The 18,875-nt window shown below is 43.6% G+C and overlaps 2 protein-coding genes across 2 annotated transcripts in view; one reads left to right on the top strand and one right to left on the bottom strand.

The window, feature by feature from the left end:
* Nucleotides 1-6,960, bottom strand: part of Naa15-16 (N-alpha-acetyltransferase 15/16) — a 112,636-nt gene extending 105,676 nt beyond the window's left edge. Inside the window, exons 1-7 of the mRNA XM_077662721.1 lie at nt 6,784-6,960; nt 6,345-6,429; nt 5,823-5,927; nt 2,356-2,444; nt 983-1,051; nt 675-809; nt 204-351 (exon numbers count right to left, since the gene is read on the bottom strand). Of these exons, the coding sequence (XP_077518847.1) occupies nt 204-351; nt 675-809; nt 983-1,051; nt 2,356-2,444; nt 5,823-5,927; nt 6,345-6,429; nt 6,784-6,840 (688 nt within the window). The 5' untranslated portion in view covers nt 6,841-6,960. The remainder of the gene's footprint in view (nt 1-203; nt 352-674; nt 810-982; nt 1,052-2,355; nt 2,445-5,822; nt 5,928-6,344; nt 6,430-6,783) is intronic.
* A 145-nt stretch (nt 6,961-7,105) lies between these two features.
* LOC144128922 (putative Ras-related protein Rab-33) lies at nt 7,106-15,712 on the top strand. The gene is made up of 3 exons (XM_077662724.1): nt 7,106-7,636; nt 10,115-10,330; nt 13,201-15,712. The coding sequence occupies exons 1-3, from the start codon at nt 7,424-7,426 to the stop codon at nt 13,447-13,449; spliced, it is 678 nt and encodes a 225-aa protein (XP_077518850.1). The 5' UTR covers nt 7,106-7,423; the 3' UTR covers nt 13,450-15,712.
* Nucleotides 15,713-18,875: the final 3,163 nt, after the last annotated feature.

Genomic DNA, 18,875 nt, shown 5'->3' with positions numbered 1-18,875 from the left:
ATTAGTTTGAAATGACATCCCGGGACTATTTAAGAGCAAGTTTGCAAGCTACATGGTATATAAAAAAAAAATAACCGCTCGCATGCAACACAGCAGTGTGGACAGCATCAACCTTTCCCTTCAACATGCAATCACAATTGTCCTGAACAAAAAATGGCATTTATGATGCTTCACAAAGCGGCTACAAATTCACAGACACCCACCTCTCGTTTCAAGAACCGAGAGCTTGTCACAGATCTGCTCCTCATTGCGCTGGAGGTGACAGAGTGCCTCGTCCAATTCTCCAGCCTCCCGCATCACCATGTTCTGGTAGAGCAAGAGCTCACTGTGTTCATAGTCATAGCCCCGCTTCTGCAACAGGAAGCAACAAGCAACGGTTCCATGTGTTACAGGCACAAACACAGTGTCTCCAGCCCACCCGTCACATAGATGGTAACATGCCCCAAGTAAGAAGAGAACCCAAGAACCTAGCACAATTTAGCTGTGCAGATACAGCAATACATTATACACCATGCAGCACAGTCAAGGGCCAATTCTCAAGGCAACAGCCACCAATTAAAAAATTAAGGCTTAGACATTTGTACAGTAAAAACGAATACTACAATAGTCACCCTTGCAAGTTTACACTTGGGTAAGAAAAAAATTACTCGAGGAATGCACAAAAGCCTGCCTACCGTCTGTGTTTTCCTGAACTCTTCCAATATTTTGAGTGCCATGTCGTAGTCCTTAAGCAGGTGATATGACATCGAGAATCCAATCCACGATGCCCTTTGTGTCGGCCGCAGCATGAACAATTGGTACCTAGTATCCTGGAAGCATAACCAAAACCATTAAGAAAAGAAAATGAAATGGCAGCAGCCTTGCATGAGGTGTTCACCTAAGTTGTTAAAAACCCCAAATGCAAGCAGTCCCATTAGCAGCAGGTTGAAAGCACTCCACGTTGTATGGCTCATCCATTTGCCACGATGGAACGACTACTTACCCTATATCCTTCCAAGTCACGCATCTGGATCTGAAGCAGTGACAGGTCTCGAAGAATCTGTATATTATCCTGCAAACAGCAAAATAAAATAAAACAAGGAGAGGAGGGTCAAAGCAAGTAATTAGGCAGGAATAACAGATTGCAGGCAGTTGTGTACAAATTCCTCCCTCCTTGCCTGCCCAACTAGGAGCCTTATGGGATCAATAGATCACTGCATTCTAATGACAAAGACGCAACTTAAACTGAAATCCAAACTTCCACAAGCCAGATAATGTGAACTGAAATACAGGTATTGCAACCACCAGCTGCTGCTGTCAAAAGCAAACTGCGGTGCATCAGGACAGTTTTTTCTTGCAGATACCTGAAGCTTTCCAAGCCTTCAAACGGTGACCACAGCGTCCTCTTTTGGCTTGGTGTCCCAAGTTTGAAACAAGTAGTGGCGAAATTTTCAAACTCCAATTTTCTCAGCAACAAATGCACCTTTACTGCCACACGAACGCTAACATAGCCAGAGAGAGCCACATGATCGATTTTTACTGAAACAGAAATTGGATGGAGTTGACCTTGATGTCCGCCTGACCTGAAGGGCTTCAAGAATTCCAACCCTGAGGAGCTATAATAAATATAAACACTGTAGTGCCATTCTTCCTCTTAGTTTTATTTCATTCTCATTACTACAGCTTCACCAGGGTGCCCAATAGGTTCCACTATGGTCTGTAGCCGAATACAACTCAAGTCTGCAGTGAAGCTCAGCCCACATTCAGGGCCGCCAAATACAATTCCGTGACAAAAAGTAAACAGTTGTGAAAGCTTTTATCGTTACCTAAAAAAGAAGATATTCAAGAAACGAAATTATAAGCTCAAGAATTTCGATGCCTCTGGTTGTTTGATACAGCCAAACATAAAAAAGCCGATTTTGTACATTGTCATAATTGGTCAGTGTAGCAATACAGGATGCCGCGGACCGTGGCGAGTGCTAGCGACTGCTGTTTTTTTTTAAAGCCGTATCCTACTTTAACATGTTTTTCACCAGTGTAAAAATTTTTATTCCCCAAACATGCAGCACTATCAGGCCATACATATCCACACACATTTAGTAACACAAACTCGTTCACAAATGACAGTAAGACACTGCAAGCTACCTAGCCACACACAAGATACAGCTCCGCTGCCAATGTACGTGACACACGCCAGTACACACCCACCTGTATAGATTCTCCGCTCATGACACTCAGGCCCTCAAGTCACAGCGGTTAACCGTGTGTGGCTAGCTAGCAACAAAGGCCCTAAAACTAAACACTACCTGTACAGATATGCCTGGCTATCAAAGGCGCTTGCACACATTACGAGAAGCTTTGTAGAAAAGTACTTACTTTGTCCCACTTGAGAGCATTTCTGTAGCACTTGATCGCTTCATCATACTTGCGGTCTGACCTCTGTAGTAAGCCATATACGTGCCAGCCTTTGGTACAGCATCTCAAGTCAAGGAAAAATGAAGAGCCAAAGAGAAAGACACACACGCCGCAAAAAACCCACAAAAAAGTGCAAGCACAACATCCCTGCTGCAAGCACACACCCTGGTCCCACAATATGCACATGAGGGCATAATCCCCTACATAATTCATGAATAAGCACTTACACTCAGCCTAAATTAGGTTATGTCCGAGAAACGTGCTTCAATGAGAATGTGAGAAGACTTACTCATGGCAGAGCTACAAGCACTAAAATCAGGCACTCTTATGCCACTCCCTACCGTACCCTTTCAAGGACGGTTCTCCTCAAAACGTCCGGGCTGCCCCAAGTGGCATTTCTCCCTCTCCTCCTTTTTAAAGTGGGGCTAAGCAACGTCGCATATCTACGTCACACATCTCATCTGTACTGTGTAAGGTGTGTGTCACCTGTCACGTCCACGGATCACAATGGCAGACCACACACCCCGCAGTGCTCGAACACAATCAAAGAGGGCCGAAGTAGGAAAGCAGGATAACGTGCACGGAGCAGACAGGAAATGGCACTATACTCGCACTACCTGCAGACAGTGCACTCTTGTGTGCTAAAGCTGTGACAAACACACACACATAAAAAAAGAACCAGGGAGTAAAATAAGTACACTGCATAGGCCTAGAAATGCAAATTGACTAGAAATAGAAGCAAAAATGCTTGCTTCTTTTTGAGTGAAAGATTACCAAAGCATGCTAATGACCACTTTGCAAGGGAGCACGTCATTTGTCAAAGGACTAATCAAATGCTTTCACTTCTGTTGCATAGTGGGTGCATCTATCCCTATCAATGGTAAAGCAATAAATAACATGAGCAAATCAAGAGAGAGCCCTGGCAGCTCCAATTTCTACCCTTCTCTTTGTAACGCACATGACTAATATTTTCGCAAAGAGTATCATAACTGCCCTGGCTTACTGGGGCTTTGGCATTCACTTGCTCACTTGCTGTGTCTAAGGTCGCAACATCAAATCCCAGCCACAAGCCAACAACAGATTTCAATGAAGCCACAATATGAAAATGCCTGCAGGCTGTGCCCTCAGTGGTCGAAATTAATCCAGAGCCCTTCACATCGACGTCTTTCACAGCCCATGCGTAGCTTCGAGACAGTAAACCTCAAATACAAAACCCATACCAAGCATTATAAACCACAGCAGTTGTCTAGTTGAAATGCCAAAATGCTATCGGGGGCCCCCCAACATAGAAAAAAAAGTCCTCGCTGGATGATGCTCCTTATAGCCATACTAGGAAGCTACATTCACTCAGTATGATGAAGAGCAAGACTACTTACAGCAAGCTACTTAAGCATGACAAAACCATGCCACGTGAAGCATTGCCTCTTACAAGGTCAGATACAAACACAATGCATTTATATTACGGAGTCTGAGAATGACAACAGCCGTAACAAAAGCTATGCAATCACTACAGTACGATGTTTGTAAGTGATAACAAAATGCATCACGGCTTGCCAACTGTGCTAACGCTCACATGGCACGCCCACTATGGAGGTACCTCACGTAACACTACGTGTGTATGTAAAATTAATTTTACATCAACTATTTCATGTCAGTGATGAGTGCTAAGTAAACAACAATGGCTTCTTAAACCAGAACAGCACTACATTTCTGCGTCTTCACTATTTATTGTGAACACATCTGTGCATATCGATGCTATGGTTACTTGTCCAGTTGCTCTAGAGAGGTGCCGCACATGGTATACCAAAGCAACAACCTATTAATGCCAGTGAAAGTGAGAGCACGAAGAAGTTTATTGAATGCCATACAAGGCCTCAGGTGTTCGTCTAGCAGCTGCTGCTGTAATAAGGTTTCTTTTGCAAGCATGCTTGAGCAGTATGATTGCTATTCATCGGTGCACTTGTCCAAGAATGGCAGAGCACATTACCGAATGCCATGCACAACAACATGCAAATCAATAGCCATTAGTGTGGATGGCATGCTTTCACATGCGCATGCAGAGCAAAATAGAGAAGAGCGTATGCCTAAATTTGCACTAGAGGATCACATGTTTAGCATGCAGTTTTATTGGTCAAGAAGGTCAAATGCTTTTCCTTGCCTTTCCTTTCCCTAGCCGTTAAAACCCACACAACCGTACTCAACAAAGTTTGGTTTATGGTTTATGGGGGTTTAATGTCCCAAAGCGACTAAGGCTATGGGGGACGCCATAGCAGTTCTCAACAGAGTGAATTGATGCATGGACCACCACCTTTATATGCGCTGCATGTTAGACACAGCACTCACCAAAAGCCAAAAAAAAAAGACACTTTCAGGCTCAAGCGTAGCTGAATCTTCTTGGTGATCCATTCAGACATGACTGCAATCAGTGACCTACATCAGTTGAGAGCCAGATGTGCTATGTTATAGAACTTATCTCTCCAGTTTTAAAAATGTCTGATGATGATGCTGAAAACATAACCACATGCACTGAAATAACACACTGACACACTGATGCATAAATGATGACTTCCAGTGTACACACTACTATACACAGAATCCATGCTGTGCCACTGCATGCCTGTAAATTTGGAAAGCAGAGACATGAGCTCTGGAGGTTCCATGTCATGTTTATAGCGACATGACATCTAAACTGCCTCTAATGCTAAAGCAGATGACAAACCGCTAGAGACATTTGCAATGTTACAATCTGCATGAGTGAGTTGCCTTGCTGGTAGCCGTCGTACCACACTAATGTGTTTCATTTGAAGTGATCATTAAATTCTGCAAGTCAGTGTAACAATAAAATGATGCAAGGAAAAAAATTTTGTTGAACAAAGGCATCAAATAAACAACCCTTTCTTTGCTGAATTCGGTGAGATGGTTCCCCCGTAGTGCCAACTTAGAAAAGATTCCAGAAAAAAAAAAAAAGAACAGTTGGCGGCCTGAAAGTAGCCGCAGCGTTGTCACTGTGTTGTCAGAAAGCTGAGCACCAAGAATAATGCACAACTTCAGAGCAGAATACCCAGCTTTTCAAGGGTACCAGTAACGGGCCCATACACATATAAACATATAATTAAGGCACTATGAGCATTTAAGGTTCCCGTGAAAAAGCACTGCTTCTGTGTTCAGTGTCAACGGCAGAAGAGAACGCTGGTCTCCCACCTGTAGCCAACCACCTCAACATCAATCTTTCTCTCTCCCTGCGGTAACAAATGCAGCTTTGGAAAAACAAGGAATGGTGCATATGGCACGCAGCAATTAATTGTGCTATTAGCACACTGCACTCAGACTGGCAAGTTGCCTTTTTAGTGTACATACCCCTTTCAGACCATTCAAAATTTCGCAAGCAGCAATAAATTGCCGTGCATCACAGTGCACAGAAAGGATACAGACATGGCTTTTAAGATCATTCCGAAGTCCCTTCCGAACGTATTCATATGCTTCATCTTTCCTCCCTAGGCAGTTCAGAGTCAGCCCCTTCATGGCCAACGTTTCTGTCGAAAAGAAGCACGGATGAAGGAGTTACGATGCTTCATGAAGCTATCCTCACTGAAGCTCAGGCAGCTGTGAGCCAAGAGTACGGCAGCGTCGATAAATCACCGAGAATAGTAACAGCATTCTCGGGGAGAAAGATAGCACTATTATATCTCTGCAAAGCTTTTTGACTGTCGTTATGTTCAGCTCAGTAAAAACTCCGCATCGCACATACTACATCCGCAAAGGGTTCGTAGTTGATCAACACCCGCGATGCAACGCAATTTTTTTACTCATTAATTTTTTTACATGTAATCATTAGTAGGTCCAAAAATGACTACAAGAGACTGACATGCTGATCCACACACGAGATCCTCACAAGGTCGATATTTCAACAACAATACGCGCCCTTGCTTTAAAAGGAATGAAACACCCACCTCCATGGTCGGCAAACTTCGGGTTGGTTAAAATCTGCTTCGCAAATTTCAACCCATTCTTGTACTGTTTGTGTTCGTAGCATTTCTGAAAGAAACAGCGAGCGATAAGACGGCTACTGTCGCAGCGGTTGCCTGAAACTACTAAAAAATCTGTTCGATTGTTTGAATTTTAGTTCGATCACAGCTATCGGATGACGCCGGTTGAGCGGAGACGCCGCCTTAAAATTTAAGCTACAGACAGCATGGTTACCTTGAACACAGCCCATAATCTGAGGATTTATTCAAACGCTTGTTATTCCAGGCACTGATATGAGGAGATAACGAGCAAAAATAAAGAACCGCGCGGTTGAGAAGCCCTTTTCTGTACGTGCGAGCCGTGCGAGTAGGCTTAGACTGTTGTTCAGGCGCGCGGTAGTGGACAAAACGAGTCGATACTCACCAATATTCTTTTAAATAGGGCATTCTCTTTTGGTGGTAGCGGTTGGCTGGGAGACATCCCGGAGCCAAGAGAGGAACCGGGGAATTTCACAAAATACCCCTTCCGATAACACTCGTGTCAGAACCGCGTGGTAAAATGCGTGAATGGCGGACGCACGGCATTGCCATTGTATCCTCGAACCCTTTTTCGCAATATAAAAACTTGCAGTAATTTATTTGCACTGAACGATACTGCATTTCGGTTTTTAGCACTCTTATGTCGTCGTGGAGCGATAGCGGTTCATAATTTTTGTTTAATTGTTCATCATCATCAGTCAAGCGGTAGTAAACATGGCGTCTCCATGGCCTCGAAAGTGGATATCGAAACCGCTGTTCGTGTGACAGACAAAGGTGCAGCTTGACACGTCCTACGGTCGTTCGTTTCTGTGACCTGTCCGGCAGATTGGACAAAAGCACCTTTTTCTCACCTGGGATCGGTTCTGTCTCGCATCAGCGGCTGCTGAACGGTTATTCTCACGAAAGTTGATGAGTTGGGACGCGAACAACAGCTGCGTTTGTTTTGGTTTGAACACCGAGGCTGCAGCGGAAGGCTGAAAGCGTAAAAAGCTCCCTGATTACGTAAAGGCTGTCGCAAGTTGAGCATGGAAGAGAAGAAGCAAGCCAATTCGCCGAACAGAGTGAGCGTTGAGAAGCAGAAGCGCATATTCAAGATCATCGTCATAGGAGACACGAATGTGGGCAAGACATGTCTGACCTACCGCTTTTGTTGCGGAAAGTTTCCTGCAAAAACGGAGGCTACTATTGGCGTCGACTTTCGTGAGAGGACAGTCGATGTGGACGGTGAACAGATTAAGGTGAGATGATGTTAAAGACTCGTTGTCGTGCTCTCAAAAGGTAACGCGCTGCTGCGCATTTCTCTTGTGTCCTGCTTTAATTTTTTCCGCTCTGGGATGGTAATTGCTTGCGCGGAAAGTATTCTTCTAGTGCCGTTTTTCTCTGTGGTGCCAATCGCTGTTGGTATGTTTTCCCACGCGTGTGAGTGTGGTGCGAGCGCTTGCACAGTAGTAGTGATTGCACAGTATTAGTGGCTGCAGCCTTGGACTTTCACTAGGTAGCACATGTACGTACTGCTCGCTATCAGTTTAGAGCCGTGTTAAATATGTTTATCTTTCTTTCGGCAGCGTGAGATGTCGTATTCGGAATCGTAATATATCAGCTCTGCAGGCACGAAAGTATTTCTTGCTCGTATTCGGACCTGACTTAAGCATCTTGTATGTTTCACTTTCCTTGTGTGTATGTGGCATTGCGAGACATAAAGTGCGCACAAAGAATGTGCAGGCGGGTCGGCGGTGACTTTTGTACTAAAAATCACTTGTCATCTCAAGAGCACAAGTTAGTCTCACACTTCATTGCTTCTGTGTGCATGTTAAAAGCTGCCAAATCTTGAGTTAAATGTCAGCTAGCGAGTTGCATAAAAAAATAATTCTTCCGTGACATCTGTACAGCATATAGTTGCCTTTGATATTTATTGTTGAAATATCAACAAGACCATATAATGTATTTGCGAGACCACATAATGTATTTTAGAAGGAAACTAGAAAAATGGTATAGGTATAACATGGTCCGCATTTCATTTGACCTTTCTGATACAGTAGCACACTCAAAGTAAATACAGATAGGAAAGTGTGTGCTGAGCCGGGATGAATTATCTGTGGGCACTGTACTTTGGCGCAACAGGTACACGTCCCTCCAATATAAAAGGGAACAGAGTTGAGCATTCAATTAATGATCACTCCATTAGTATGTGTGAAAAGCACTCTTTTTCCAGCTTTAAAACTGGTTTTCCTATGGGCGTGTAGTATTCTCAAGTCATTTTGCAATTTTAAGAGATGAAATAAAACAAAAATGTGTCTTTGTGTGGAAGCTGGCTGTTCCCTTTCACAATGGAGGGACCTGTACGATCACTTCCATGCAATGTGCCAGTTGTTATCACTGCTGTGTTTATACAATAACCTACTTACATCTAGACACCTTTGAGATTTCTCTCTCCTGTACTACTTGCGTGCTGAAATATTTCACGCAAATATTGTACATTAAATTTGCATTATATAGGCATACATTTGGCACCTGTACTTTCCTGGGGAAAAGTGCCGTAATCAGAGAGCCGAGTCCTCGGAGTTAACAGCTCAGCCATCTTGCCAGCAAAATTGAATAATGTTGCCATCTGCAGGAAAAAATGCGGTGAGCAACCCTGCCGATGGTTTTTGTGGATTCTGACCTTCTAGCCAAATATTTTCGTTCTCTTAGCCATTGGCTCGAAGACAGCCACACCAGTTCAGTGGCCCTATGATGGTGTAGTGTGCTGTCGGCAAATGCCATTTGCTGTTTTGCTTTGACAAATTGTAATCATGAACTTCTGCAGTCAATATTTCTGACCTGTGTCAAATTCACATTGGAATGCAGAGCACTTGTGAACCACTCTGCGCCTTTTTCAGGTTTACTAGAGCGGACCAGCATTCTTTTGATGCACTTGACTCTTTAAGTGTCCTGTGATTTTGAGTGGCCACTTGAATTGATCCAAAACAACAGCTGCACGGAGGGGCTTCGATCAATTGCACAAGAAAAGTATTTTTTTTTTCATTGTTTTTAAGATGTATGACAATGGCTGACTGACAGTGCATCATAGAATGTGGGTGCCTTATCTTGGTTACTTGGGCTTTTTGGTGTGAAGGAATGAATAGGAAGTAAAGCCCCAAGAGAGAGAGTTTTTGCTTGCAAGTGATTTCAGTATGTGCTGCACCACACATCAATTGTATCTTTAGTATCTGTTTGTGTCCGTGTGCACCATACATGCATTGTTTGTCACCTGTGGGGGCAAGATTGCAGGATCTGTTTTTGTCACACTCGTATTTCAGGGAGGTGCTGGCACAACACACCAGGGAAAGCAGTTTTGCTATTTTGAACAAAGAATCGCTATGCCACTTGCATCACATGAACCACAAAATTACCTCTAGTTACAAAGAACAGTTCATTTGTTCATAAAGAGATAGCACTCGAAAGGCAACTCTTCATCCAGCATAGCTTCACAAAGAAGGAGGCAGCGGCATTGAGTCTTTGTTGCAGTTTGCTTTATACACAGTGGAGTAGTGCTTGGCTCAGGTTGTAACCAGCTTTAGTGCCACCTGTACATGTTTCTTATGCACATGTACCACCCGCACGTACACGTGTAAACCACTTCAGGGTTTCTTTTGCTTGGGGGCTTCTCTCGATCGCTTGTTCCAAAATTTGCTTGTGGAAAGTTTCAGCATGCGATGAATGTTGTTGGAACGCAGCTCCAGCTGTGGGACACAGCCGGCCAGGAACGGTTCCGCAAAAGCATGGTGCAGCATTACTACCGCAATGTGCACGCTGTGGTGTTTGTCTACGACGTCACCAGGATGACTTCCTACCAAAGTTTGCCACTCTGGGTGGAGGAGTGCGATGAGCACCAGCTCACCTCGGACATTCCCCGCATCCTTGTTGGTAACAAGTGTGACTGCAAGGACAAGGTACAATCATGTCCACTACTGAAAAACCATGCCATAGACGTGGCATGGTCCGCCTCCATATTCGTGCTGTTGCTACTAATCTTCCCAGTTTTTCTTCATAAATTTCCAACCTCCTCATTTGTTTTTTTGTTTTTTTCTGCTACTGGAATTCTATAGCCAGTATGAAAGCTTTTATGGCTGCTTGTATATAGTGACCATGTTTTGACTACACTTACCTTGTACCAAAGGAATGTCTCAGGGATGGGCTGTAGGGGAGTCACTTTACTCTTGTTATCTAAGAAAAAGCTTGGTGTGCAAAATGTGAGGCGAGACAAATGCATTCCAGTAGCTTTCAGTACAGTGTGTGTGTGCGTGCGTGTGTGCGTCCCTTCTCGATGTGACATGCTGTTGGTAAGCCGTAGTTGAGCTAAGTTGTAGTTGAGTATGAGGAGGCGTTCACCCAGTAGAGATGCATTTCCTGCTTTATTATCATTTCCTTGATGCTAGTGTACTGATAGGGGTTAAGTCAAAAGAGCATAGTGCGGTAAGGAACAAAAGCACAAGAGGAGAAAATGGGCATATGTAGGGCATGTTGTGTGGAGAAAAGGTAACCAATGGTCTTTTTGTGTAACCAACTTGATTCCAAGTGAAGTTAAACTTAGCAGGGCCGGTGGAGAGTCGTGTGGAGAGGTGGAATTACAAAGATGGAGCTGGCGCAAGTCAGGGTTATCTGCAGATCAATGAAAGAGGGCTTTGTCCTCCAGTGCTAGTAGGTAACTTGGCTGGTGATGATGATAAATGTCCCAAGTCATGCTAGTTTGTCCTTTTTTGTTTTACACTGTTTTGAGTTCAAGTGAACATAGTGATATTGACACTGTGGTCCTCTAGGCTGCGAAACTTACTCGCATCTTTAGTCATGCAAGCTACACTATCACATGCTTCTCAACTGCCTCTTTAAGATCGGATTTCCTTTAGGCTGTACCTCTTTTCATTTCATGCTCAATGATTAGAGTGCCAGGCCCCTGACCTGGGAATAGAAACATAAAACGAAAATCAAAAATGCATGATACGAAAAAGGTATCTGGAGACTACTTTAGAAAATGTCAGCTTTGCATAAGCTGTTTTATTCTTTGCATTCGTGCAAAGACCAAAGCAACGCCTTTGTGTTGCTCTTGACTAATTCATCTGTCAGATGATGGCACACTATCTAACACATGCTGGCCAGTGTGTGAAATTCGGGGAAGCTGCTAGATTTGATATCATACATTGCGAATAGTGCACTGGAATGAACGGATTGCGACATTTGTTTGTCTTTTATGGGTAAATGTAACTGCCATTTAAGTGCAATCATTTTTTATTGGGACCCCACTCATGAAGTGCCTGAAAATGGAGAGAATTTGGATGCTTTACTCATTTTTGATTCACTGGAAATTACAGGTGGCTTGGTTTTTGGTGAAATAGAGCAATATCTAGTTTCGTCAGACTCATTAATGTATGTATTGTGATGCAAATATGATAAATCAATATTGGCTGTAATAAAGACCTGCTAGGCACTATGAATGCTCAGTGTGCAAGCACTGTAATATGCTGTAAACCACCATTTGAATAAACACTTGAAATCGATGCAAAATATTTGCTGTATACGGGGAGTTTTGCTACAGGCGGAGTTTCTCCAGAAATTTATTTCAGCCATGAAGGTCCATTAAAATGACTCAACAAATGTTGATGACTACATGTCCAAATGACGCTAGTATAAATCATTAGTTATGTCACATTGGAATGCTGGTTATTTCAAATCATCTTCTTTATTTCATGGATTTCCTTTTTGTGTATTGCTGTTTACTGTCATTGAGAGCATTTACCACTCGCCTAACATCACTGCTTGAAGCCTGCGCAAGTTTGCACCTGGTAGGGGCCGGTTCAGGCCTTGCTTCTTCTTTTCTTCTGTTACTACATGATGTGCGGCCTCTTTACATATTTCTTGCACGGCCAGCCCAGAGGCAGTAGTATTTCATGAAAAGCAAACAGACACTGGTCCTAACAGCTGAACTGAAGGCACATCAGGAAACAGGCACATAGCACCGTCTCGGCCACCAGCGTTTTGCTATCAGGGTTTGTTGGTTTTGACCACTTAACTGTTTGCATTATCAGGGCCTTCTGCCATTGAAAACATAGGAACTGCGATTAATGCTTCCACTGACTATGAGGGCACTCAGTGTACGAAAATATTTTTGCCTTGGCAAAATGTCAAGGAATGCAGTGGAGTTCTGCTATTGTAATGACAGAGTTTCACTCTGTGTTATCACATCTTGCTACAGCTAGCTTGAATTTTTTATCTTTAAATAATGGCCCTGCATTATGCATTGAGATCCCTAGTCGGTTGGCTTTCTATGCAAGAGCCAAACAGCAATGAATGGTCGGTGCCTACAACAATCCATTCAGGAGTTTATCACATTTGCTTGTAAAAGGAGGGGTGTGGCTGACATTCAGTGGTCACATATAGCTGTCTCCTGTTTAGGCAGTTGCTGATACTTGAGCTGGACGACCTGGTTTGAACCCGGCCGTGACGACCGCATTTCGATAAGACAAAATGCAAAAGACGCCCATGTGCTGTGTGATGTCAGTGCATGGTAAAGATCCCCGGGTGGTCGAGACTAATCCTGAACCTTCAGCCCAAGCCGTTTCAGGATGTCAGACCTACATACTACATACCATACCAGATATTGATAGTGAAATCAGGCCTACAACAACGATGCATTTGCTTGTTTAGTATTAACACCAGCTTTAGTCAAGTATCATGCTGTTCTGTTCATAATTTTTTTTTCTTTTCATCACAGACTGCAGCGTTTCCTAGTAGACTGATGTGTGCTAACCTACTAAGGTATTTGCAGGCTGCAGTGAGCACCAACATGGCGCAAAAGTTTGCTGACTTGCACAACATGCCCCTCTTCGAGACGTCTGCAATGGATGAGAGCGAGTCGGACCACATAGAGGCTATCTTCATGACGTTGGCCCACAAGCTAAAAAACAGCAAGCCCATGATGACGCCATCACACTGGCAGGCTGAGGAGCGTGCGCGCTCCGTCATGTTGCGCCACGCCAGCGAGCGCTCATATTCAGAGTCGACATGCGCCTGCTGAAGCCTTCTCTTGTAGGTGATGCTGCTTTAGCTCTTGTTTTCTTTTTTTTACTTGTGGTACGCACAAACACTGAGATCTGGTCCCTCCCCCCTCCTTGTTTTACACCTCTTGTGAGCTGTCGCGGCTCATTGCAGTGCATTCTGTGTGACTGAATGCTGACGTGGGAATGGTGATGTGCAGTAACTCATTGAAAACGGTCCGGAGGATTTATCTGAATGAATACTTTTAAGGTACATTTCTGCCTGGCTTTGCTGTACAGCTGTTTTCAGTGTTGTTGTGGCAAGTTTAGTAAGGTGGAGATACTGTGAGGTATCAAACCTGCCTGTGACATTCAAGAAGTTAGCGGCATTTGAATTGCGTGCTTCTTGTTGCAGCTGTGCTGGACCCTGGTGTAGTTATGTTTTTTGACACAGCAGATTCACACATACACATTCGTTTTTTCAAGTTTTAGCCTCTATACGGCACTAGAAAAATCTGTTTATGAAGAATCAGTGTCACATTTTCTGAAAGCTGTTTGTGGAGCTGTATTTATTCATGTTGAAAACGGCTGCACACGATGAACTGATTTGAGCAGCTGTCTGTGCCTGCAGTGTATTGCATTCAGTCTTTGTCACATGATTTATACACTGGCGTATTGCAGAACAAGTGGTAGCTTTGACGTGCAGTTCTCAAACGGATGCGAGTGGCCGCCAATGTGAATGACTGTTTCAGTGCCAGCTTTGGACTGACGTAGTTCATCTCTGCTTACTCTGTGCTGATATGTAAGTCCCAGATGTTGCACATTCCACTACACGTTATTTTTGGCTCTGTAAGGCGATTGTAGCAGCTATGCTTAGGTCTCGTAACAACTTGATCTCTCCGCCTTACGCTGTATTGCAGAATCTGTCGCGTTCAACATTGCTTGCTCTGTATACCTGTACTTTTGAGGAGGCTATTCTTGTTTCCTCCTTGTAGGTCCAGTAAGTGTGACCAAAATTATTTGTTTGCTGTGGCTGCTTTTCATGTTATATAACCTTGAAACCTGGAGTGGGAAGTTATGTGTAAAGAAGGCGGCAGCTGAAACCTGCTTTGTCCTCGTAGTCAGGTTTATTATAGGTCTGTGCTGTAAAGTATTAGAGAATTCTGTACTCTTCATTAATCTTCATGAAACTGTTAAGTGCATCTCAGTAGAGCATAAGTGTTAATGATGCCCTGCAGATCAGGAGTGCATTTGTGAGACTGTCAGATTTACACTATGACCTTTTATTATTCAGATGATGTGAAGAACAAGTGATAAAAAAAAGAAGTGAAACAATCAGTGGCACTAGGTGCATCAATGACATCTGGTGTAGAAGTGGCAAGCACCAGGTGGAGGTACGAGTGTTGGTATTGCAACAGACAATATCAGCAAATGTTCACATGCATGCAGCACATTTTCTGTGAGAAAATAGTGACATATTGTTAGTATTAATGCCCCTTTTGCCCATGTTGCTTTGGCAGACTTGCAAGGGTGAGCAGCTGGGCATTGCCGACTTTCTATAAAAGGGCTTTTTTTTCTTTTTCTTTTTTACATGCTGCAAATTCCAGCCTTACCTGTTTTGTCACCGTCACTGTTGGGAGATTCATGCCAAAAATATTGAGATTCATTTCTGTTGTTGTCACTCTTTTCACCTTTTAACGAGTTCTGTTTTGTATCCTAAAGATATCGAAATCCGCATCCCCTGTGATTTTTAGTTGCGTTCCGGCTTGTTGCTGGAAAATCAACACTGCTGGCTGTGATGACATGTGCGAAAAATTGAATGGCATGTAGGGTGACAAGTAGGCATGCCCTTTTTTGTTGATTATATTGTTATTTGTCTATATTGACTAACCAATTGACCTTCACGGAAGTGGAAAAAGTTTGCTTTTATCTAACATACTGAGACGTGCTGCGGAACCAAGAACATGGTGAGCATTATAACTGACCAGTTTGTCATGGAACAGATTGCTGTAGCATGGCATTGGAACACTAGGTCTCTATCAATGTAGTGGTTCGAGCTGAAGCTCAAGATGGTGCTCCCGGTTAATTGATACTGAAACCGGTAAAAGTTGTAGTATATAGCAGTATTCACAGTTATCGAGCTGTGTTCATTGTTTCATAGAATTTCTTTTTTGGAAAAAGCATTAACTTCTCGAAAGAGTGTACTACCTGCTAGGCAGGGCACTTTATTTTAGATATTCTCACATACAGTGATTTATGTTAATGCGTCTGTCCATAAATAAAAGACTTTTTTTTTTCTCTCTCTCTCTCCGAGTCAGTGTTGTTTCTCTTCACTTGTCAAAGATATCCGTAAAGTGTTGTCTTTTCTTTCATGCCTTTGATGCCATGCAACCTGTACTGATATTCAGCAAAAGCATAACTGGGATGTGGACTCTTGTGGTAGTTCAGTAGCTATTTAAATTAGAAGTTCTAGACTACCCTGGTTCTCAAAGCATCCGGATTGGTATTTGGCCTCCTAAGGGGGGCACACAAAGTACTTTGCTAATCAATCATCTGGTTCCACTGCCTAGCAAAAGAGGCCTATATAGATAGCATAATGGCCCGCTTCCTCTTAGCCGATGATTTTCAGCTACATGTATGGATTTGTCAGTACTGCGTGTATTCGCAGAGGAGATGTATATTTTTAAGATTTGGTGGTATTCAGTATAATGCTTGCCATTTTTACCATGACTGCAGCATTGTTTGGTATTTCTAGGCAGAACAGAATATCTGTAAAAGTCAGTATCCATGAGTTTTTGTCTTGGCTCTTTCTTCTTATTAGAGTAGTGTGTGTTTTGTTAGTGTCCAACAGAAGCAGCACGCACATGCTTGCGTCCTGTGTACTATTACACAAAGCCACAGGCTTGTCTTTCTAATGAGCTGATATGTAACTCGTCAATCTCAAGATGTACTTGCATGTTAGTGACATGCTGCTTTTACTTTTCTATGAAGACAGACCCTCGTTGCTCATTCTCTTGCACAGGTATGTAGTAGAGCGCTGCATGGGCTCGGGCCAGGCTGAAAAATGTGCTGTTTTGTGGAGCCTGGGCCGGGCTCGGGCCTGTATATAGAGGGGCTGTATACAGCTTTTGATTCATTATCTATTGCAGGGGGCATTCTAGCAGCGACACGGTGGAAATAGGGCCATGGTGTTGGCAGAAAAAAAAAATTTCTCAGCACTCATTTACATATTTTTGGTGTCTGCTATAGCTGCATTTTCCTAACACAAGAAAAATTACAAACAATGCTGTTTTCTTTTTTTGCCGTTGTGCAGAATGTCGCGGAGATGAAGGAATCTTGATGCAAAAATCTTTCCAGTGGTTTATTAACATTACTACATTTTTGGTGCGGAATGAGACAAAATTCATTTGTGCACAGAGTTTAATCAGCGTTGCTTCAAACGCTGTTTAAGTAAGTTTAAACGAACACGCCTCGCCACACTAAACGATGCAAGAGAAGCTTTCAGCGAGTACAAGCCACCGGATCTACCAGAAGACGCTCTGTATCTGTTCAGTTTTGTGTTGCCACTCATGACTGGAAGTCTTGTAAGAACCGATTGCTTAATGGGAAGCCATCTGTTCCAAGATGGTCTCCAAAAAATGCATTTCTACATTATGAGAAATGCCCCGCCGCGGTGGCTCAGTGGTTAGGGCGCTCGACTACTGATCCGGAGTTCCCAGGTTCGAACCCGACCGCGGCGGCTGCGTTTTTATGGAGGAAAAACGCTAAGGCGCCCGTGTGCTGTGCGATGTCAGTGCACGTTAAAGACCCCAGGTGGCCGAAATTATTCCGGAGCCCTCCACTACGGCACATCTCTCTTCCTTTCTTCTTTCACTCCCTCCTTTACCCTTCCCTTACGGCGCGGTTCAGGTGTCCAACGATATATGAGACAGATACTGCGCCATTTCCTTTCCCCCCAAAACCAATTATTACATTATGAGAAATGCCTTTGAGAAAAGCATTTTAGGTTTAGGACACTTCGGATCTTCAAACACATGCTACACATTAAACAGGCGCTTTTGCTTTTTGTCTCCATAGAAGTATGGGCATGAATTCCGCCCGTGAAATTGTGCCCATAAAAAAAAATGATGTTATTGCTGAGGCTTCAAGGGCGCTTGAATATTGAGACATACCAGGCTGTAAAAAAAAGTTATTAAAAATCTAGATGTAATGCATAGTTCATTGTGTGTGTATGCAATTCTTTGCATTTGGCTCTCAGAAATTCGGGGCTAATCACAGACCAGATCACTGTTAAAACAGCCATGCGCGAACGTGCCTTATCTTATGCTCTTTTTATGTTTACCAAACCAATTTTGTCAAGTTCTATTGAGTGCCGTTGCCACCTCTTTACTACAGCAGGAGGCTGCTTGCACTCGGTGAACTAGCAACCTACCTCTTGAGCTGCAGCTGGAATGGGCCGGGCCGGGCCTTGTGTCAAGCTTAGCGAGCCGCGCCCAGGCTCAGTAGCAGGATAATGTAGCCAGCCCGGGCTGGTCCCGGGCTTGAAGCTGCGAGCCTGGGCTGGGCTTTGAGTTTCGTGCTCGCGCCTCAAAATGTGGCCCGTGCAGTGTTCTGGTATGTAGACTAGACTGATGCAATGAAATTTCATTATTTCGACACGCGTTAATACAGGAAGTCTGAATAATTTGATATGATAACAAGGCGGGTGAGTTGGTGATACATATTTGAAAAATTACAGCACGGGAAACCTACCCTTCAAGGGTATAAGGGTAGGTTGTGTTTTCTACCCTTGAAGTCCCCGTTTTCTGCGCTGTAATTTTTCAAATATGTATCACCAACTCGCCCGCCTTGCTATCGTACTGAATTTCATTTCTAGTACTACGGGCTCTGTTATGTTTCCTAACCCTCACCCCGAAGACCCGACTTTCTTGGCTTCGTTGGTTGCTGTGTGTGTGTAAAGAAAAAAACAGCGCTTGTCCTTTGTTTTCTACCCTTGAACTCCCCGTTTTCCGCGCTGTAATTTTTCAAATATGAATAATTTGGTCTGCCGATGCAGTCCCAGCCAAGGAGCATGCAAGTCTGTTGCTCATTGACGCACTTGCACTCGCATCCAGAGGCCATGTCACTGTATGAACAGCACAGCGTGCAATCGTCCAAATATTCCGCTTCAGGTTAAATATTGTGTCAGAGAGGTGCCCACGCATCTCTGACGCACAGAACAGTAGGCATGACGACGTTCGGAGGGCCGTCAGGAAAAAACGGGTATTATATCCAAGCTTACCGGCTTAGCACATTAATCAGCGAAAGCTGAATAGCATTATATATAGCAACTGGAAGGTCAGGATTATCAGGCCCATTTTTACGTTTCACAGGCGATTGCTCACTTCGGCGTCTCACAGGCCCGTTTTGGTATTTATATGCTCACGTGCACATACTCTGCCTTTTTCCGCTTGCGGTCTTCGGTTCA

Source organism: Amblyomma americanum, chromosome 4, assembly GCF_052857255.1.
Source record: "Amblyomma americanum isolate KBUSLIRL-KWMA chromosome 4, ASM5285725v1, whole genome shotgun sequence".
Classification (NCBI taxonomy): domain Eukaryota; kingdom Metazoa; phylum Arthropoda; class Arachnida; order Ixodida; family Ixodidae; genus Amblyomma; species Amblyomma americanum.
This window is presented reverse-complemented; position numbering and strand designations above follow the sequence as displayed.